At 42.2% G+C, this 23,544-nt stretch overlaps 1 protein-coding gene across 1 annotated transcript in view; it reads right to left on the minus strand.

Annotated features, from left to right (window-relative positions):
* Positions 1-23,544, minus strand: part of PROX1 (prospero homeobox 1) — a 79,562-nt gene that overhangs the window by 27,173 nt on the left and 28,845 nt on the right. The window contains exon 4 of the mRNA XM_083605103.1: positions 23,211-23,405. Coding sequence (XP_083461229.1) covers positions 23,211-23,405 — 195 coding nt within the window. The remainder of the gene's footprint in view (positions 1-23,210; positions 23,406-23,544) is intronic.

A 23,544-nucleotide genomic window follows, 5' to 3' on the forward strand; every position in this document is an offset into this window, starting at 1 on the left:
TGCTTTGAGAGGTTTTCTTTTTTTTGTTTATCAAACAGTCCATATATTTACCAAGTAAATAAATCAGGGAATAATGGGTGAAACCCTCAAAGGTGGCGTGTAGGGTTTTCGTTGTGCTTGCCTTATTTTTGAGGTGGATGGGGGGTTGTGCAAATGCCTTTTCTTTCATTTTACAAATCATCTAAGAACATAAGAATTGCTAATGGCCCATCTAGTCTAGCACCCTGTTCCTACAGTCTAACACACCAACCAGAGGCCCTCAAGCAGCACCCAAACACAAGAGCGCTCTGCCTTCCTGTGATTTCCAGAAGCATTACTGCTTCCCCCTGCAGAGGGAATAAATGTCAGAAAGTAGCCAGAACATACAATAGTTTGTTGCTTGTTAGCTCCCGCCTTCGCCTCCATTAGTTCTGACATCAACTCCCCTTTATCACCTGTAGCGAGCAAAAATTGAATCCCAGCTAGTACAGGTAGGAGAGGAAAGTAAGAAAAAAAAGAAAAACCCCAAATCCACGGTGAAAGAGGGAAAGAATTTGCTGTAGTGAGTGGTTTTTTGTTGCCTGTAAGCTTTTCAAAAAGTATCGACATATAAAGCTTTTTAAAAGGTATGAAGTGTGATCTGGGTAGGATTAAGATCGAGTAATCCTATTTAGAAGCCTTTAAGAGTCGGAGCTTTTTCCGCACATCTTGTGCGCTGCTTCACTGATTGTCGCAAAAGTTCTATAGGTTTGGCTGGTCTTCCAGCAGTACCGTATATGCTCCCCCCGCATTTCCACAGACAAAAGAGGGTTCCACTTGGAACAAATTATTCATTAGGTTATCACAACTGTTTTGCAAAGGCCAGGGAATTTTTTTGCCACCTACTCACGATGCAATTGTGTTTATGAGATGCAGAGGACATCAGACTGGCCTGGGGCCAGCTTTGTCCCTTTTTAAAAGAGAGGGAGGGAGGGAGAGAGAGAGACTACTACTACTACCACTACTAAAGTTTTAACAATGTGCCAAATGTTGCCCTGGGAAGAGAAATCCATTCTTATCTTGAAACCTTAAAGTCTAAATAGGATGGTAAAGACAAGGTGAGTAAGCAGGACAAGAAGATTAATTTAAAAGAAATAAAAATGGAAAAGGGTAACAGAGATGAGGAGCCATTTTCACCTAAGGGGCACATTCCTTTCTGAGCAACGTTCTAGGAGCCACATGTCAATGGTGGTGGTTGGGCCAAGAGGCGAAAGTGGGTAGCACAATAAATGTGAATTTCGCCTTTGTAGACTTTCACACTTGTTTCTACACACAGCCCCCTTTATCCTCCAATCCAGGCAAGCAATTTTATCAAGGACACACTCCATCTTAGCAAAATTGCTCAATTTGGGCTGGTGAGGGGTGTGGCTTAGGGAGAGGGGGTGTGGCCTAAAGAGCATCCCTTCTCCCAGGCCTGAGCTTCCTTATCCCTGGAACTGAACGTGAACCTATAGTGGTACAGGAAAGTTTTACAGAAGAAATGGCTTCTGGGAAGATATGGCCACCAACTTCATGGAGGAGAAGGCTATCCATAGCTACTAACTCTTGACAGTTGTGTTCTGCCTTCACTGTTGGAGGCAGAAAGCCTTTAAATGCCACTTGCTGGGGATAGCAAGTGGGGAGAGTGGCTCTTGCACTCAGGCTCTACTTGACAGCTTCCCATAAGCATCTGGCTGGTCACTGTAGAACAAGACGCTGGACTAGATAGGCTACCAGCCAGATCCAGCTGGCTATTCTTATGTGGAAAAGAGAGGGAATTAGACTGCAAGCCTGGGGGAGGATGTGTCCCAAGGCATAACAGAGCAAGGATGAAGGGTATTGACATGTAAAGACTAGGATCTTGAAGTGGGTGAATAAAATGACAGGGAGAAACAGCAATGGAAGACCATCATGAGTTTAGCAAAAGGAAAAAGAAGGAAAGAAAAGCATATATATATATATATATGGTGTAACTTTGCCATTAAGAGCATACCTTATGAGCGGGAAGTCTCTAGTTAACAACTCAGCTGAGCTAGTAACTCACTGGGTGGCCTTAGGCAAGCCATTATTTATCAGCCATTTGCAATATGGGGATGAGAATATCGGCCACCCGCTCAGCATTCCTGAGACAATATTCATCATGGGTGGGGACAGGGAAGAGGAATAAGGTGCTGAAAATTTACAGCAGCAGCTGGATGAAAACTGTAGTAACTGTTAGTGATTTCCTAACAACTATTGAGGTTGGGTCCCCCCCCCCTCAAAAGGATTAGCTACCCTGTTCCCTGTGCTAACCCAACAGTTCTTATCTCCCATACCTGCCTCTCTGGAATTTTTCTATTCACCATTTACAGCAGCAGCTGTAGCCAGTTCTGGTTGACTGTTCTAATATCTGTGCTGGTCAATGGCCAGCAATTCTTGGCATTACAATAAGTATGAAAAGAATGTGTCCCTGGCTGGCGAGTGTGGGTCCCTCTTCACACTGTGTGATGGGTGGAGGTGCTTTCTGGATGCACAAGGATGTGCAGCTTGGTCCCGCAGGTAACCAATGCAGGCCCAGAGTCAAATCAGAAGAGAGGTACAGCAGGGAGAGGATCCTAGACAAAGCTTTTCCATCCTTGAGATGATGCCAGTCAGTGGAGACAATACTGAACCACTGTGAGAAGTGCAGTTTCAGGGAACCAGGCAGAGGACCTTCTCGGCAGTGGCACCCTCTGTGGAACACCCTCCCATCAGATGTCAAGGAGATAAAGAACTACACTTTTAGAAGACATCTGAAGGCAGCCCTGTATTGGGAAGTTTTTTATATTGGATGTTATATTGTGTTTTTTGCTTGTGTTGGAAGCTGCCCAGAGTGGCTGGAGCAACCCAGCCAGATGGACTGGGTATAAATAATAAAATCATTATTACTTTTATCATTATGGTGTGACTCGGGTATGTTCCTTGATCATTCTGCTTTTGTGGGGTCTGTCTCTTCTCTCACAACAGAAATGCAACTTGGCCCACAGAGAAAGGCAGGGTCTGAAAGTGCCCGATACGATCAGAAAAGATAAGCCCACAGTGAAAGTGGATATGGTGCATTACAGTAGATTATGTTTATGAACTTTAATAAAGCTTTTTCTCTGCAGAAGGATTCTTTACGTGCCCCATATGGCAACACGGTACATTACAGTTAGCAAGTAAATCCCAAGCACCGTAGATGTATTTCCACAGTGGTAACCCTTGTTCCACTGGCTGTTGTTCCACATTTCTGCTTTACAATATGGCCTGGGGAAACAGATAAAATCCCTTGACAATTGACCCTCGCTCTTTCACTAATCTTCTGCCGAATACCTCCTAGACTGAAACTCCCCAACTTAAAAGCTAAACTGCAATTGGGTCATTGTTATTGAATCACAAAGTTGGAAGGAACATTGTAAATGATTGAAATCCAACCCATTGCTCAGTGGAAGATTGGCAAAATAATTGCTGGATCAGGTCAGTGGCCCACCTAGTCCAGCGTCCTTTTCCTCACAGTGGCCAACCAGATGCCTGTGGGAAGTCCGCAAGCAGGACCTGACCTCTCTTTCTTTGGTTTATAGCAACTGGTTTTCAGAAGCATGCCAATTCCAACCGTGGAGGTGGAATATAGTGGTTAGCAGCCACTGGTTGCAAGGTACAACTATCCCATGCCTGGAAAAGCTGTCCAGTCTCTTCTTTAAAAGAGCCCATCACCTCCTGTAGTCTTCCACTATCAAGCAGTTCCTATTGCTAGATAGTTTCTCCTAATATTTAGTCAAAAGCTGCTTCCTTGCAATTTATAGTCATTAGGTCTCGCCCTGCCTCTCAAGAGCAACATAGAGCAAGTCTGCTCTTTTTCTGCATGGCAACCCTTGAGAGATTTGAAGATAACAGTCATCTCCACCCACTCTCTCCAGGCTTATTTTCTCCATGCTAAATGCACTCCCTCTTTCAAAGGTTTCCAGACCTTACAGAATTCTGTTTGCCTTCCTCTGGACATGCTCCAGTTGCTCAATGTCCTTCTTAAAAATATGAAAGAAGTTGTGTTGTAGTGGCAGCAGGACTAGCGTTCCAGGTGCAAACAGAGATTGCTTGAATTGTCGATATTTAGGGTTAACTTCAGGAAGATCCACAACATACATTGAAAGCACATGAGTTCCCCCAACTAGATCCTGGGAACTCTAGTTTCCCCTAATAGAGCTAAAATTCTCAGCACCCATAGTGACCCAAAGTCAACACAGTTTAAATGTATGATGTGGTTCTGCCCTAAGTCATACTCAGTCATTTCAATTAGTGTACTTTGACTGGCATTCAATGATATTTTCCTCAGTCTTCTGTTCTGCTCCGGTTTAATGGTTATTGCACACAAACCACACCAGACCTGGTTTGCACATAATACTAAGCCATGGTTTACTGTAGTGATAACATTAACCATAGTTAATAAATCATAATTAGGCTGGGATGTCTAGAAGACAATCACTTAAACCTTGGTTTGTTACACACACCCTTCCCTCATTCAAAGAGATACAAGTCAGGGGAAACCAGGGAAGACTCAAGGGTCTGAGGCTTTTGAACAATAACAGATTCTTAATTTTAATTAAAGAGGAGGACAGGGTACACATGTAATGGTAATCTATGGTTAATGTTAACTAAGTTTTATACCCAAACTATAGACCTTTACTGTGGTTAACAAGCTATCGTTATCCATAGTTAAGTTGGGAGGTTTCACACATAACACTAAACCACAGTTTAATGAATCATGGTTTAGCTTTATGTGTGAACCAAGCCATTACCAACCAACCAGATGCAAGAGTACTAGAAGAAAGGACTTGAACACTTTGTAGGCTTTCCCTGAAACTCTGAGCCTAATTTAATACCTAATTCTCACGAATGTTTCTAGGTTGTACTACTTTAGACTAGATTAGGAGCTCTTCTGCACAAAGATGTCTCTTCACACTGCAATGTAGAAGGTGCTTTGGGGTTCTGGTAGCTATTTTGAATTGGAATCAATCATTCAGAAATACATGTTCTGATATGTTTCCAGACGTGTTACATCTTGATATTCTACTCACTGAGTTGTTTGCAATGGCTGTAAAAAGCACCCAGGCTTATTTTATTTTATTCATTACATAAGAAGGGAAGAATAATTTGCACAAGACCATCTGTAGCCAGTAGTTTTTAACTCCAGAGCAAAGTCCCAAATCATCCACTGGACTGAACTTCTCTTTCAAGTTTTGTCTGGCATGATAACCCACACTAAGAAGTATCTTTTATAGAACTCTTATTTTCTAATCCCAACAGATCTCACAATTTAAAATACCATATGCCAGATCTTATCAGCATTATACTAATATTGAGTTTTCATAGATTTCCTGTTTGAATCAGTTCGTAAAAACACCAGCGAAAGAAGGGGGGGGAGGGCAAGGATTAAGTTGAATGTTTACTCTTCTACCAGCTCAGTCCATAACCTATTTATTTAGAACAAACTACTTCAGTCTACAATGATTTAATCCCATTTATAGGAGCACTGAGAAGCTCAACACTTCCAGGCCTTGTGAACCCAACGCTTGGGAGGAATAATTGCCACTGAAACCACACAGTAGCAGGAAAATTAGACTGTAACCTGAATCATTTACTCTGCTGTTTTGATGGCAGAAATTAGCTATACTAGGACCCTGCTGCGTAAGGGATTAAAGCGTTTAACTGCAAATGCAAATAATCTTAGCTGGGTTGCAGTTTATTCAGAAAAATTCTCAAAACTTTAAAATGCAGATAACATTTTAAAATGTCAAAAAACCCCTGTTCAAATACATACTGGCTCTTCAAAGGCCAAACTGAAGACACTTAGGCTACACGATCACAATAGATTAATTCATTAGAATAATTGTTTAAAATCCTTTTTTTTTATCAACTAAAAAGGTGTTCCCGATTAACCAGGTGACACATATATTAAAAATAATTAATTAAAACAAGAGCTTCTGCATACTGCAGGCACCAGGCACCATTTGGGAAGAGAAATTCCCCTTTCACTCTCAAACAGGAGAGAACGCCTCTTCTAAAATGCCATCTTAAAAAAAACCCCAAGTAATGGTGCTGCTTTTCTTGAAGACTGTTGCTGCATCACATGCAAATTTAATTCATTAAAATGGGGTTTCATTAGCTCACTACAATTCTTTTAATCAGTTTACAGCTGTAGTACAACAAACAACTTGGGGAAAACGTTGCATTTTAATGTTAACTGTGTATTTGGTTTATATGAATCAACAAGTGTGGTTAGCACAGTGGCAAGATCACAGCTTCATTGCAAGTCAGTCAGCCACCAGAATAGTTCTGTGGCTCAAATGTGCAAGAACTCAAGGGGTGGTGGTGTGCTACAAGCATGGTGGTGCCCCAACCACTCTAATCGGTATAAATCAGGGTAGAGAATGCTAGCACTCAGAAAGTAAATAGTTGAGCATGTTCCCCAGCCTGTTCATACAAATAGGATGAGAATTGAATTTTCATACACTGTGGAACACTGCAAATATCTAGAATCTTAAATGAAGTAGAAGCACATTGCAGTTTTACAGATCAGCAACTGCATGAATAGCGTTTTGTTTTGTTTTTGGGGAAAAAATTGCTGCTCACAATAAGCAGCACTTTATAAAACATTATCAGCAAAATATGAAAACATTGTGTGTGTGTGTGTGTGTGTGTGTGTGTGGTGCATTATATATAATAAAAATAAACAGATACTGAAAAATATGCTTTCAAAAGCCAGTACTTAAAGAAAACAAACTAGGGAAGTGATTATCTAAGCACCAAAATAAAGCGGAGAGCAGATATAATTTTGGGACCAAAAAACCATTCATTCTGTAATTTAAAAATTGTCAATTGTAATTAGTGATTAAAACATGTATAGATTTACTTCCTATTTATTTTCATACAATGCCCCCCCCCCCCAATTGGGTGTTTCCTTCCACCTTTCCCTGCTTGGAGCTAAAAAGGTGAGGGGCAAAAAGGTAAAGATGAGCAGGAAGCAGGAAGTGCAGAGCCAGAGGAACAAAAACTGGGAAGATGCTTCTTCATGGATGTAATATTATTGGATGGGTTTACTCTATCATTCAAGCATTAAGTAGTAGCAGGGTGGGTTCAGACTGCACTAGACGGGCAGGAGCAGTGAGAGAAGGAACTAGTGTTTATTGGGCAGTCTAGAAGCCTCAGTAATTGTGTGTGTGTGTGTGTACACAGGAAGTGCAATTTGAGCCACGCTTTTTGTGTTCACACGCATCGTTGACACCTGCCACTCTTCATATCTCATTTCTACAGCTCCAGATACATGGGGACACAACAGCATTGCAACCTGCCATGATTAAAGCCCTCCCCCATTGCCCTGTAATAAGCACTAATCAGGCACTATTCAGCTTCAAAGCACTTAGTCCATGGGTAGGCAAACTAAGGCCCGGGGGCCAGATCCGGCCCAATTGCCTTCTAAATCTGGCCCGCGGATGGTCCGGGAATCAGCATGTTTTTACATGAGTAGAATGTGTCCTCTTAATTAAAATGCATCTCTGAGTTATTTGTGGGGCCTGCCTGGTGTTTTTACGTGAGTAGAATGTGTGCTTTTTAAAAAAATGCATCTCAGGGTTATTTGTGGGGCATAGGAATTCGTTCTTCCCCCCAAAAAAATATAGTCCAGCCCCACAAGGTCTGAGGAACAGTGGACCAGCCCCCTGCTGAAAAAGTTTGGGGACCCCTGACTTAGTAGAAAGAGTCCATACTGAGTCCCTACCTCCCCACCACATTCATGAGAACTAGAAACTTGCCTGTTTTTAAAATGAAAATTTAGATTTTTTTTCAAGGAAGCAGTGGCTGCAAAATGCAGTGAATAAAGGCACACTGAAGCGCACTCCTTTCTCAAAAAAGCACACACCCTAAAAACACAGAAGAAGAAGAAAATAGAAGGTGGGGAGACGCAGAGAGCTCCGGCTGAGTCAGAAGAGGTTAACAATCCGCTCCGCCTCTTCCACTTTGCCTTACAATCCTTTTAAGGGAGACTTGAGCTCAGGACATCTGGAGTTCAGGAAAAACAGAGAAGAACTGGGAAGATGAATAAAGGCTCATCACAGTACACAAAAGAACACAGCGAAAAGAAGCCTGGGTTTGGGCATTCTTGTCTGGCAAGGCAGGCAGGCAGGAAGGCTAATGAAGCATTTGCAATATGGGACGTTTGCCAGTGTAACAAAGAAGATGTGCATCAGCTCTGCAGATGTGCCAAAGCCCCCAGAGCAAAATAATGACATAATCACCATAAGTGTCACAGGCCAGACTGTACACAAGGTGACATGGGAGGGAATAAATAAGAGTCTTTAGAGGCATCTAGTACACACATGGGGGAGTGGGGGGTGGAATAACCATTCCTCACTATTGTCGCCGCCACCAGGCAGTTTGGGAGAAGTCAGGAGCATAATGTAGAAGGCAAGCAAAAGAAATCTTCAGCAGGCCAAAGCCGGCACAACTAGCTGTGCAGTTTCTCCCCCTTCCACCTCTTGCTGATTTCTTAATTCCCCTTGCCCTCATTGCATGCAAAGTGAAATGTCAGCAACGCTCTACAGTGTCTGGCAAGCTCCTTTTTGCAAGAAGAGGCGAAGAAGGGAAGAAGAAAGGGTGGGTGGGTAAAGGATTGGTAATAACCACTATGTCCAACACATATCAAAGACCCACTATAGACTGCAGCTGCTCAAATGATCTTCAAATGATTGGTTTAAATAAGAATTATACCTCTATCTATCATCTATCTATCTATCTATCTATCTATCTATCTATCTATCTATCATCTCTCATCTTCAGAAATTGTCAGGGGAGGGGAATGCAAGCCAGATTGCACATTAAATATGGCAACCATTCAGTACACGTTGTGAAATTGTGACTTCAATATATTTAACGTGGGCATGAGCCATCCACAGCAAGACATTTTCAAGGCCACTGATTTCAGTAAAGAAAGATTTAACCAGTCACAAAATCATAGAAATGCAGAGTTGGAAGGGACTACAAGGGCCAACTAGAACAACCCCCTGCAGTACCCATGAACCTGAGATTAAGGGTGTCATGTTATGATTCTACGATTTTATGCTCTACCGACTGAGCTGTAGCAAAGAATGTCTTTCTTCCTCCTCATTGCTCTATACTGCTCCCCGGTGCTACTGTTTTATTTCATTGCCGTCCATTGTTTGGTGGTTTCAGTTTCTGGTTCCAATGTAAATTGCACTTGTTTTAATTGGGACATTTTTGGTAACCTGTTTGGGACTATTCATTGAATGGCTGGTGAGAAGTACAATTAATTAAAGTGCCTAATATTGACTGGATGTGCAAAATGTTCTCTCTCCCCATCCCATCACTATTGTCTCTTACTTCAAGAGTTGGTTGGACAGTGTTCTCGAAGCTACAAACATGAGTCTGACCAAACTGCGGGAGGCAGTGGAAGACAGGCGTGCCTGGCGTGCTCTGGTCCATGGGGTCACGAAGAGTCGGACACGACTAAACGACTAAACAACAACAAACTGTAATAGTAGCTAAGAGTATGACTAGAGAGTTTCAAAGTCCAAATCTCTCGTTATTCGCAGGGCAGTCCCATGTTTATGGAGAAGTCAAGTCCCTTTGTTTTTCAATGGTACTTCTGCCCCAGTTTAAGAGTTTGTGGGATTGTAGCTCCATAATAAACCACTGGAGAACCTGAAACCACCACCGCAGCCCAATCTGTAATGTAGGGATACTGTCTGCATCATTGATTCAATGACTACTGGGATAATATATCTGAAGCACTTTGTATTTACAGAGAGCAGAACACTTCCAATGCTTTACTATAAATATACAACTTATTAGCAGCTCCTCCCAGGGTACTGTTCTGAACTAAGAGAGGAAATCCCAACAGCTTTATGAATATGCACGCAGTTTTTCTCCCGGTGGACAGCCTATGGTCCCTGTCCCCCAAACTGTTTGCTGTGGCACTCTCTATCTACACATCTGGGAATCAATAAATAAGAACCTGCTTGTGTTCGTTAAGTACTGCAAGTCGGCATCTTCTAGGAGAGACTCCAAGCGAAGCTCTTTGCTTCAACATGGCCCTTTTCATCTGGGTCTAATGAAAAATTCATCAGATTAACTTTAAATTTTTATGATCCCTTAATTGCGTAAGCTGTGTCTGCTTCACCTACAGCAGACCCTCCAAGTGTCCCTATTTTCCAGGGACAGTCCTGGATTTACAAAAGCCATCCCAGTTTCCGATTTGATCCTGGAATGTCCCGCTTTCCCTTTGGGTGCCCCTATTTACATCGGATAAATGTTGGAAGGTATGGAGTTGTGTGACCCACGAAGCAAAGGAGATGACTAACTATACAACCTTTAAAAGACATCTGAAATCAGCCCTTTATAGGGAGATTTTTAAAATGTTCAATATTTTTATATATGTTGGAAGCCACTCAGAGGGGCTGGGGCAACCCAGACAGATGGGCGGGGTATAATAATAATAATAATAATAATAATAATAATAATAATAATAGAATAGGATGTCCCTATTTTCATCAGAAATGTTAGAGAGTTTGCTACGGTGTTGTTTTTAAAATAATGATAATAATACTGATGATGATACAAACTTGTTTCAAAAGGTTTTTGCATAAGAAAGTTAATCATTATATAAGAAGGATCTGAGTAACCCAGTTGGTTTACTTACAGTGCAATCCTACTCAGAGGAAAATTGTCATTGTGTTAAATTGAGTTTACTTCTGAGGAAGTGAATAGAGGATTACATATGTGGGGAGTGACATTTTTCACAGCTGCTTCACTTATATTATGATTATGTGAGCTTCAACCAAGTGTTTAGAACTCTACAGACATACAAAGTTAATTAAATTAATGGAGAGATTGTACGGTAGATAATTTAGTGCCATATTCCCTCCCTACCACCTAGGTTTCTTTGTATTGAAAACCCTTATTTTGTTACTTTGATTAAAATAGGCAATGCTCTGTTCTGTGTACTTTCCCTACATCTTCTAACTAAATCTTTGCTTACTGTATCATTAGGGAAAACAACAGAACATGTATATCATTTTGTTTTACAGAGCCTAATAATTATGCCACAGAGGATTCTAAATTAATCACAGACGGTAAAACAATATTAATAATCTGCTCGGCAAACGCCAGCTTCTTTGCTCTTTGATAGATATTATTAGGCTATTACAATTTTAATTAGGCACACATTTCTCAGGGAGCCTGAAGTGGCACAACATTTACCATAAAGCTATGGAAACCATGTCATTAAGGCAGCGGCAGCCAGTGTAGTTCCCTCTAGATGTTGAACTACAATTCCCATCATCCCTGACTAGTGGCTGGGGCAGATGGGAGTTGTAGTCCAACACCATCTAGTGAGAACCACGCTGCATTCCCTGCCTTAATTAAATACCAGAGTTAACATAGCTTTAGTTATTTTGACACCAAAAACTGACAGGCCATATTTGTTTACTTATTTACAACAGCAATGGATTGAGCAAATGATTTTCCATCTCCACTCACCATCTTCATGCAAGTTAGCTTAGTCATGAGGTTCGAAAAAGGCACTTAACATTCCTAACTAGCCAACTCAATGGAGGCCCCTAACATTTACAGGTTCACAAAAGCAAATTTGTGATGAATCTGGAGCTAGGAAAATAGGATGCTGCTTTATATCAGGTCAGGCCATTAGTCCATCTAGCTCAGTATTGCTGACACTGACCGACAACAATTCTCCAGTGCTTCAGACTGGTGACTTTGCTGGCCCTACCTGCAGATGCTGTGGACTGAACATTCTGCATGCAAAACAGATGTTGCACCACTGAATGATGAGTTCTTCCTCAGGTGAAATACCTAAAGAATTTTGAGGATACCCAAATTTTGAAAGGATAGCAAAAGATGTTCTCTCTCTCTGTGTGTGTGTGTGTGTGTCTGTGTGCGCGCGCGTTTACATATCTTTAATATAGGACAACGGTTTGCCACAGACAGAACAAACATTTTATTATTATTTTTCAATACTATTCCGTCAGTATTTTCCTTAAACATTTCCCCTTCATGTGTTGCTGGCTGTTATGGTGGAGATAAAAATGAATTTAAACTGGAAATATTCTCGTATTTGTCAGTGCAGGGTCTTAAAAGTTTTTCCCCCCTATAGGTAACTGCAACCCTTACTTCAAGCTAATGACGGGGCATTATTGGCGGGCAGGGCGGATCAGGGCCCCTGAGCCCTAATCATCATCATATCATCATCATCTTATTTATACCCCAGCCACCCTGGATAGCTTCCAACACGCATAAAAGCATAATAAAAATTAAAAACTTCCCGATATAGGGCTGCCTTCAGATGTCTTCTAAAAGTTGTATAGTTCTTTATCTCTTTCACATCGGATGGGAGGGTGTTCCAGAGGACCTTTTGCACTGAGTCCCATGTCTCCTGTCTATGCTACCCTTTTCTCCCCAACTTATTTTTTTCAAGAAACAATGCCCAACAGACCTGTGAGCAAAGCACAGTGCCGTTGAGGCACCACCCACCATCTTAATTTGCTCAGAGACCTAAATCTGCACCTAAATTAGCATACAGTCATACCTCATGTTAAGTCCGCTTCATGTTACGTTCTTTCAGGTTACGTCCCGCGGCGACCCAGAACTACCGTAAAGGGTTACTTCTGGGTTTCGCCGCTCGTGCATGCGCAGAAACGCAAAATGACGTCATGGGCAGAAGCAGTGAATCGCAACCCTCGTGTGCGCAGACGCACCGCTGCGGGTTGCGCTCTTTTCATGTTGCGAACGGGCCTCCAGAACGGATCCCATTCGCAACCATAGGTACCACTGTACACAACTTCCATGCATGTGCCCCGAGTTGTTCAAGTACCTAGCAATCCCCCCCGCAGCCAGCTAATGAACCCACGTTTTCTGCATATGGATCCATAGCTGTCCTCCTTTTTAAAACTGTGCATGGCTAAAAAAATGAAAGCCGTGATGCAAACCTATGCAAGCTTGCTCGGAAGGGAGCCATACTGAATTCAACAAAAATCCCTCCTGCATTAAATGGCTACACCAGTCTACACCAACCTGATGCCTTCTAGATGTTGTTGGACTACAGCTCCCGCTGTGCCTGATGGGAGTTGTAGTCCAATCACACCTGGAGGGCTCCGGGTTGGCCTAGGCCGCCATACAAGATTGCAGCCGATGTGCATAATGATAACTTTTTTCATGCGCTTTGACAGGCAGGCAGGCGGGTGGGGAACGGGAGGCGGGGAGAAACCCTATTAAATTTCCCAAAGAATTAGCAGAATAGCTCTGCTACAATGTATATGGCATTAAAGAAGAGAGAGAAAGGGTTCTGAAAAGGCTTGTCAGAACTTTTCCGAGCCCATTTCATCCGCCGGCGGCGGAAGCACAATGATCGGGCTCTTGTCAGAGCGCCACAACCGCCACCTGCGGACCTTAGAAGGAGCGGCTGCTCTCTGCTCCCATTGATAACCCTTTGTGGTGTGAAGGGGAGAGGGAAAAGAGCCGAACGGAGGAGAACTGAAGGTCAGACAATAGACGTTGCTGCACACACTGTCTCTGAACTTTCCTCATCTCTGAAGGACAATTAATTATCAAAGCCTTTGGGGCAGGTCGAAGCAAAGGGAAAGCCTACTGCTGGCCCAGCACTCCAGCCGTTTTGCTCTCTGTGTTTGCTAAATGGCCCAGCCTGTTGGAAAGCTAAAGTAGCAGCCACCAGAAACAAGGCAATAGATTGCATCTAGGGGTGGGTGGCTAGGAAAGCGGACGATTCCTAGCTAGATATAGTGTGCGTGAGCTTGGCCCTGTATCATTCTATTATCGCCGTGGAATTATGCACACACACACAAAGCAGGCAAGGGCAATTGCGCCCCGTCTTCCCCGCCAAAAAGCCACAGGGTAGGTTGGAGTCAGGAAAAAACGTCCTCGCCGTGGTGCGTTAAAAAGGATGGTCCTTTCTCTCTCTCCCCCACCCCTTCTCTCCGCCAAATCACTTCACAGAGGCAGAAAAACAGACAAACACAAAAGAGTTTGAGACTTTTTCTCCGACATTAAATAGAGTAACTGATAAGGTCAGACATATGATACCTAAAGACATGAATCTGTGAACTCTTGAAGTCAAAGGACCTCTCTGTGCAAAGGAACAATCTTTCAAAGGAAACAGATCACAGAACTCCACTGAATCCCCTTTAAACTTTATGAAGCAGGAGGGGAAAAAGCTCTAAGTAAGGAAGCCTGACAGAAGAGCCTTGAACTATTTTCTGAAGGAAAGATGAGACCCTCACTAGGCTGCCACAAAACATCTTTTTTTTCTCTCCTAAAGGCTCTTCTGAACTTTGATATGTGCCAAGACACCACTATTGAAAGCTGTATAATTATGTGCTATAACCACTGTAGAAAATGCTTTGTTCACCTCAACAAAGAACAATAAGCAAAGTAAAGTGACATTACACTGTATCTTTTTCTTTAAGAATGTTGAGAGAGGTCACGGTACATTATAACTAATAGAGCTGTTGAGTAAGGAGGTTTAAAAACTTCATCTTGCTGTGCTTAAATGTAACCCAATGGGGGGAAAGAGTCAGAGGGAGCTATAAAATCTAATGACATTAAATCAAATAGCCCGCACATCATTTCAGGCCTATCTCATTGTCGTAGCAAACACCTTGAATCCAAGGGGGATAAATATCAAAATGAGAGTTTCCTGACTCAAAAACTACATATACCCTCAATTGCCATGCCTGGTTCAGCTGATTAAATAATTCCTGAACCAGGAACAACAATTGAATGTATAATTATTATTAGGGGTCCACACCAGGTTCATTAACAATTAAAAGTGGCATTTACAATATTGTTACAGCCCACTTTATACTTGCATAACTTTTGCAAATGAATTTAATAAAATGAGATATACTGGCTGAGCTGAGGGAAACTGTCTTCCTGAAGGATGTTTTCATACTTTTTAAAGAAATAAAAATCAACATTGTTTAAGATGCAACGAGATAGCTACAACGTCTCTATATTTTTAATGGAAAATAGAGGAAAAGAGTTCTACCACAAATCCCATTCTGCAATCTTTCCATTCATTGATTTCGGATATAATTAATCAGCCCAGCAGGAATATTTTAGTTATTTTCAAACCCCAATGTTTAAGTTTCAAATTCTTCTGTTGCACATCAGAGGAATTAGAGCTTATTATGAAATAATAATAATAATAATAAATGTGCATGGGGAAATAAGACTGCTATCAAATGTCTGAAGAATACATGTAGCCAGGCATTTTCAATATATAACAAAGTGCAAATGAAGTCCTATTACTCCTATTGCAAAGTGGAAACTAATGTCCTATCATTGTTGCAGCCGCATCAAACTGATGCATCTTTAAAACTGATGCCTCTCACTTTTTTGTTGCATACTTTAAAATAATATTTTTAGCCCTGGTAGGAGGTGTGGGAGACTGCATTCTGTTAGAACTTTCTCACTCAAAATGTGCAGCCTAGCTTTAAGGCATCCTTTGCACAGGCACTCAGCCTAGGTGGTACCAGCGATTAAATGCACAGTGCTACATAGTTTTTGCAGCCTGCTTCCAGAATGTTTGCAACAGTATTGCTGGTAAACATGCCGTGGATGTTAGAAGTCAGAACCAAAACCAATTAATCAAATTCAACTACTTTTGACCCGTTGTTTCATTAGGGCGAAAGTCGCTTACATATGTCACAGGGATATGTCTGAGGCTTTAACCAAGCAAACTAAAAGCCGGGGGGGGGGCATGAAATGCTCTACAGTCTGTATGTGGATTGTTGTTAACTTTCAGCCTTAAAGCAAAATAGTACATACGTTATATAATGGGTAGAACAATCAGCAGTTTGGCATTTTAGTTAATGCTAAGTTGCATGTATTGTATTGGGGGGCGTGTTTGAAGATTTTAAATCAGCATCGATAGACATGACTTTAGAAAATGATACACTTGAAAGATTATAGAATTGTGAGAGATCCGAGAAATAATAGCGCACTGTAGTTGGTTAGACAATGACCAGCCCACAATGTTACATCTATTCTTTTACACCTAAGTTTCCAATCTTTGGGGGCCCATGACAGATTTGAAGTTTTGAGAGGGTGCCACACCCTCTTCCTTCTCTTCCCCCTCCCTTTGGTAATTCCACACAGACACACCCCTCCCTGACACAGAGAGCAAGCGCACGCACACTGGGCTTTCCTGTCAACTCTGAAGGTCTACGTTGGGACAGTACAGTAAAAGTCACAGAGTTGGTGCTTGCCAGCGCTGCCAAAACACTGATAAAGTTACAGGCAAAGATTGTCATGGATCGGCACAAAATTTACATATGATGAAAACCAAAGCACCAAGACATTACAGGACACCTCTGGATGCAGAGGTAACCAATGATTTGGTGGTAGTTTTCACAGTAACCCTTGTAAAAGTTATGAGGATACATGCCTTGTATTCATGTTTTTGAGTCATGGCAGTGCTGGAAAACACCAGTCATTGGGTTTTTTTTCCCATTTCAGTCAATGGATACAGATGTTTCTGTTATGTGATATTGGGAGGACGAAAAAAACCACACAATTTCAAGAGACTCTGTTTTACTGCAGCCAATCGTGTGTGTGTGTGTGTGTGTGTGTGTGTGTGTGTACGCACGCACGCACGCACACACGTACACTCTATTTCTTTCTCCTCATCCCCTACAGATCTCACCTTTTGTCTCTCTGGTTCTCCCCTAGTTATTCCATTTTTCTGCCTGAGCATCCAATATTGCTCCCATTTCTCTTCTCCTCTCTTGGCCATTCAACTTCCTTTTCAGCTACTAATCTGAACATTGGAAAACACACACAACTAGAAAATGAAGTGGGAAAGAGTAGCCCTCTTTCAACTTCCTCCTTAAGTTCCCTTTTTTGGAGGGGGGTGAACCTCTTCCCCATCACATGACACAGGGAGCAATGAGGAAGGGGGAGGGCTCAGAGATTTTGTGAATACCTAGAAAAGTCCTCAAAGATGGTATTGTGCCCACAAGAACCCCTTGGGTGGTTATAAGCTTACAAAGGTATCCAGGATGCAAAGGTTTATACATGACAACCACCGTTTACTAGTCAGGCTACTGCAACTCTCTAGCTTATATTTGAGAGAACACAAGTTCACATGTGAGTGCAAGTTTCTGGGCCACAACATTTAAAAACAAATGTAGCAAATAAGTACACCTAGGAATGTGTCGACTGTTAGGCTAAAATCCTAAATTACAACCTCTTAAGGAAATGGAAGTAGGTATGACAATGAAGTTATGGATAGAGGCATAGTTTGCACATAACACCAAGCCATCATTTATTAAATGATGGGTTATTTGCATGTCTGACTCATGCCAAGAGGCTGAACTAGAGCTGGGTTACCAAACAATCTACCCACTGAATCCATGATTTGCTGTTGGCTTGCAAATCTTGGTTTATTTTAACTATGGATTGATGTTACATGCAAACCCAGCACTCTTTCTTAACTATGGCTTGTTTGGCCACTTTTACCCAGACACTCACCTGACTACAAAAGTACAAGGCAAGAGCAGATGAAAAAAGACTTTGGAGAAACAAGCCATAGGTTTATTTGATTGTCTGTAGGAACCCACGATCTGTTAAACAAACCATGGCTTAGTGTTATGGGCAAACCAGGCCATTTGACAGGAGAATTCTAGTGACAGGGAATGTACATGTCCCTATTATGAATCTGTTCCTCCCTCTTCCTGACCACCTCTCTGCTTTTCCAGAAATCCCAGATCTCATTACTATGCCCTTCAAAATAAAAACTCAGCCATAAGATTTCACAGCAGTATATCGGCAGAGTTTTGATTTTTACATCAACAGGTAGAGCACCTTTTTTTGGTATACATAAGATGCCAGGTTCAATCCCTGACATTCCCAGTTAAAAATATCACAGAAGGCAAGGCTGGGAAAGACCTCTCCCACAGAGATGGATGAACCAATGATCTAACTTAGTAAAAGGCAGGTTCATACATCCATCACTGTGGAATTTAGGACTTTTCAGCTTACATTTCTAAGTAATTGCTTATGAAAGGCAAACAGAGACTACCCACTTGTCAGAGATGACAGTGACTGAAACACCATTTATGAACGTATATCCCAATTTATTGTATTTAAATATACTATGAATGTCCATATTATAAACAACAGTGCTCGTAAAACAGGTGCATATATTACTGGCTATACTGTCCACTTTTTATTTCGTGCATTCTTATTGTATATATTTATTTCTAATTTCAAACACCATGTGTGCAGCAGGGTACCAGGAAGCCCCTCCATTGAAAGCCTTCCACCACTCGCTTCAATGCAACTGGCAGCTTCTAGGGGCTCATGTAGCAGACACTTCCATTGAATAGGGGAGGGTAGACTTTGCAAGGAATACCTGCACACACTGGCAGTCACTGCAACAAGGTGATGCTTGCACAACTAGCATCCTTAGCTGCCTACCTTTTGGCTCCAAGGATCCTCCCAGCATGTCTCACAAGACCTTTCAGCTGTCTCTCTCCATAAAATTAACACTGCAAGCCTTGTTCAGGGGTTTTGCATACAGTTAATACATACACAGGTGGGGAAGTGGTGCCACGCCAAATCTGCACAGAAACCTATAGGGATATAGAACATGATCTGGAACCTTGAGCAACCAGGGTTCCAGATTGCAAAGGTTCCCTTCCTTCAAATGTTTGCACAGCACTGTATGCATCAATGTCCAGGTGAAGGGCTACTAAGCATGGCCCCTCTCCTCACTCACCTGTTTTCCTTCACTGTAAGCATAGTGCTTGCTATAGCATTTAGCAGGTTGATCCCCAATACCGTTTAATCCACAAAACAATTAAATACAACAAGGCAGCAACATGTGGACCAGATATGTAGGTTCCACACTCTGTATGGTGTATGAGTCAGCCTTTGGCTCATCTTCCATACTGCATGTTATAGCCTTTAAGCAGGTATACAGGCAAGAGTGCCTATGCAGGTTGGCTCTGGAGATGTGGTCCGCACCATGGAAAAGGGCTGGGTGACTGACATGAGCAAGTCCAATTTACACAGAATATATGCATAAGGGGAAGTTCATGAGTTTCGCTCCTGTATCCCACCATGGGCATAACTACATGCTTCTCACGGCACGTGATAACTGAGGGCCACATGACATGGGAGTTCTGCTATTGGATTTCCAGACACCTTCCTCCTCTCTCCTCAAAGCAGCTGCAGAAGGCCCTGATTTTTGTAAGACAGGATGGAGAGTTTAACTCTTGTTTTCAATGCCCGTTCCCAAATGCAAATCAACTTCCCAAAGCTACTTTTAGTTGCAAAGTAGAAGCATCCATGCATGAGTATTTATGCAGTGTATCTATTTTATATCTAGGAGCTCACAGTGAACCATAACTGGTGTGGAATGCATGTTGATAGGGGGTATGCAGCTAATTTGCTTCCCAAATGCCAATTGTGTATATTTTAAAGGGGGGGGGACACAGCAATTTAGTGCTAAGTGGGCTATGCCAGCACAGAACGAGGTCTGCTTGTGCAATGGGACTTCCACCTCTTACACCCCAACCTCTGGAACAGATTTAAAGAGTATGGGGAACAAAGCAGGAAAGGTCTCATTCACAAGTGGGCCTCATTCCATGCACATAACAACTCGGTTGAATCCCACCAGTACATTTCACAATCACTTCTTTTATCCTCAGATAAATTTGCCCAAGTATGAAATGCAATGGGGAAAGCTGCATCTAAGTGCAATTGGAACAAAGTGTAATTTGAACAAGTGCTCCTCATCTAGGTTGAGTTGATCTGCCACTCGCCGCCTGCAAGCAATTAGATTTCTGCAAAATCCCAAAATGTTCAGTGGCCATTCACAAGTTTGATATTCTAGCCTACCTAATCTTTAGGTGGGCAAGGAAGTTGAAGATAAACTGGAACTGGTCCAGTGCTACCACTAGATGACTGGGGGAAAGCCAGTGGGAGAACAAAGAGCTAAATAAATCCACCCTAACAATTAAATATTAAAACCAAATAATATGTGTGCGTGTGTGACTTATGTAAGAAACCCATAGAAAGCTGCTGTCTCTTTCATGTTCTGATTCCCTTTAAAATATTCTCTGCAAACCATCCAGGATAAGTATGTTTCTATCGCATTTGGAGTGCATATCTAGATGTCTACTTGCAAGTTCAATGGAGCTTTGTTCTAAGTGTGTCTAGAATTGCAGTCTTTAGATACTTGAGTTTAAAACATACTAGAGATTACGCAAACAGCACACATAGCTGCTGAGGTGTTTTTTGTTTTGTTTATTTAGGAGGGAGAGCTTCTATTTAATGTGTGCTGAAAACATAAATGAATTAGGGTGGTGTAGGATGCTCTCTATAAGTTACCATTTGTGAGAAACAGTAACGCGCAAGGATGGACATATGAAAATCCTCCTTCCCCAGCACGCGTATCTTTAATTCATCAGAATGTAAGTTTTGCTTACTACTAAAGATGATTTGGTTCAGTTTTGTGTTGCAGCTGAGCCTAATGTGTTCACAATTTCAACTGACCTCCAATGACAGCACAGAGAAACACAGAAACAAATTGGTACACTTCTCGCAAACAGAGAGAGATAACTCGTTCAGTCACCAAATCCTTCGGCAAGGTGTTTCAGCTACCTCTGGCTATGAGCTTGAGGCGATTGTGACAAATCTAAAGTAAGGAGGCATGAGGATTGTTAAGGATCTTATTTGAGTTCTGTTAACAGCTGCTGGCGGCTCCAAGGCATTGTGAAAGGAAGTCAGAAAAGCCAGCTCATATGTTAGAGCAAAGGCAGGCCCCAGCAGCTCCACAGTGGATTGAGGATGTGTTTCGTATGAACTGCTGAAGGATGTTCATGAGTCTAAAAAGCATGTGTGTTGTCCACAGGGACGCCGCTTGCACAATGTGTGATGTGGCTCTGGCAGGTGTATGTTGAGCAATAGATCTTAAGGAAAACAGGTTCCATAATTTGCCCAGAGCCCCCTTTTTCTATGAGATTTTATCCCCATTTCTTCACTACGTTATGAATGTTAACTCCGTAAAAGGAAGCGAGCAGAAAAGGTTTAGGAAAATCCATTTAAATTATTTAAGATGAAAGGCATATCAGGCTTCAATTATATTAAAGGATCAGCAATAAAAGTATGAAGGGGAGGAACTCTGATGATGCTAAATATGGAAAACGCTCCATTTGCTCAAGGACTTCAGATCCAATTTCAACACCACAGTACATGTCATTTTTGCTTCAGTGCTAGTCACCTGGGCTGGCCGCTGATCAGGCAAGAATGCATACCTTCAGATTAAACGATATGCAGTGATGGCCTGTTCAGGTCCAGGTTTTCAGCCTAGTGGGTAGCAGTCTTAAAGCTGCCATCCAGCTGTTTGTATGAATTAGGAATTTCATAGCCATGCATTTGAACATAAGTGAAAGGGGTTCTGTGTTATAAGAAATTAACTTATTGGGGGGCAAAACTTATGCTGCAATCTCCAGATCAGATAATTGCAAACTACTGGGAACAATACACCATAGGTGTTATGTTGCAGCCTCAGGCTGCTCCAATTAAAAGCCTCCATGCTTTAAACTGTGCAACATAGAAAGACTCACATGGGTAGCTCAAAGACAGAAAGAGGGCAACACAATATATAGATGCATATTAATGCTTTTACATTTTCAGACAGAGACGTGATTTATGAGAAGAGGCTCATATTGAGAAATTGTACATATAACCCTTATTCATCTTCTGCTAAATTGTTATTAGGAGGGTGTCAAATGCACTTTCCTTTTGTTTTTGTTCTTGGTTTCTTCAGAAGAAGCTCCATCCAAGAGTAGTGTAGTCATTGGCCCACCAGAGGTTGCTGGACTCCAACTCCCATCAGCCCCAGTCAGCATGGCCCATAAAAGGCCAGGGACGATTGGAGCTACAGTCCAGCAGCATCTAGAACAGGGTTTCCCAAACTTGGGTCTCCAGCTGTTTTTGGACTACAATTCCAATCATCCCTGACCACTGGTCTTGCTAGCTAGGAATGATGGGCGTTGTAGTCCGAAAACAACTGGAGACCCGAGTTTGGGAAACCCTGATCTAGAGGGATCTTCAGTAGCCAGGACCGCAAGGTAGGGAACACATTTGATAAAGAATAAGCCTGATGGGCCATGGCTGTTTTGTTTTGGCAACACATACTGAAATAAAAAGCTCTGGTGAATGAGTAAGAGTAGAAGTGAAATCTGCATCCTAACCTTCTGTGTCCCTTTCCAACTGAATCACTTAGATGTGGTGATGATGGTGATGGCAATCACTTTAGAAATGCTTCAGAGCACGTTTTTGTACCTAGCGCAGTACTACTTCCATAGGGAAAGAAACAAAAGCCCTTGCCACCCCTTCTGACCACGCCACTGTGCAGCTTATACCAAACAATGTGGCCCATCCTTTGAGCAGATAATACCAATGCACTGCCACAAGGCTTCAATGCCACAGAGTGACAACTCCCAGAAGCCCCTCTCGCCTCATCCCTGCATCTGACAGTGCAAAATGCTTATCATCAGCACGGAGGAATTTGCCACCGTGGGGCTTACGGAAGGTCAGCAGGTTAGCAACAATCGCTTGCTGAGCCAAGGCCTCGGTGATTGGCTCATACCCGCTCATTGTTGGCCTGTAAGGAAGAGTTTCAATCAAAGCTGCCAATCCATGGGGTATAATCCAGAGACATTTAGATAGGCCTAGTCCCCGTTGATTTCAATGGAACCGAGACACAACTAAGTCGCGCTTTTGTTTGTTTTTGTTTCGCTCGCGAGCTGCGTTTTCTGTCCGGGTTGCAAAACGATTAGCTACAGTCAAAAGATCTCGAGTAGGGTGGCTTTTTCAAGAAAATAGCTCTCAAAAATGTAGCTGAAATGCAAGCAACCCAAATGCAGCGCTCTGCTATCGAGACAGAAAAGTTTCCTGCTTTCTGATAAGGCAGGCAAAAATGACCTTCTTCCCCTTTTAACGAAACATAGAACAAAACACATTAACATCATTCGCAAGGTGGGCACTGTAAAAGAAACAGTTTCCAAAATAAGTGAAAATGCATAAAAAAGGGAGGGGGGAAAGAAAATTTCAATGATATGCATGCATAGAAGAGGAAGAAACCCAGAAAGGTCACAGCGTACCTCAAAGTCATTTGCCTTATTGTAGTGCATGTTGAGGGCTCTGTACAGCTCACAGTCTCTGGTTATGGACAGCTCTTCAGTGCTTGTTACCCCGTCGTTGATGGCTTGGCGTGCATACTTCTCCATCTGAATGTAGTAGAACTCACGGAAATTGCTAAACCACTTGATGAGCTGAGAGGTAATACATCTGTTGAACTGTGGAAATCAGAAGAGCAAGAAGGATTAGAGCGTTGACACGTTCTCTCTTTCCTCCCCATTTCACAACATCCTTTCTTACATCCACCCCTTCTCTTCCACCCGCCCCATAGCCAAGCTTCAAAAGCCTTTTTTAAAC

The sequence above is a fragment of the Podarcis filfolensis genome, assembly GCF_964270895.1.
Source record: "Podarcis filfolensis genome assembly, chromosome: 3".
NCBI lineage: Eukaryota > Metazoa > Chordata > Lepidosauria > Squamata > Lacertidae > Podarcis > Podarcis filfolensis.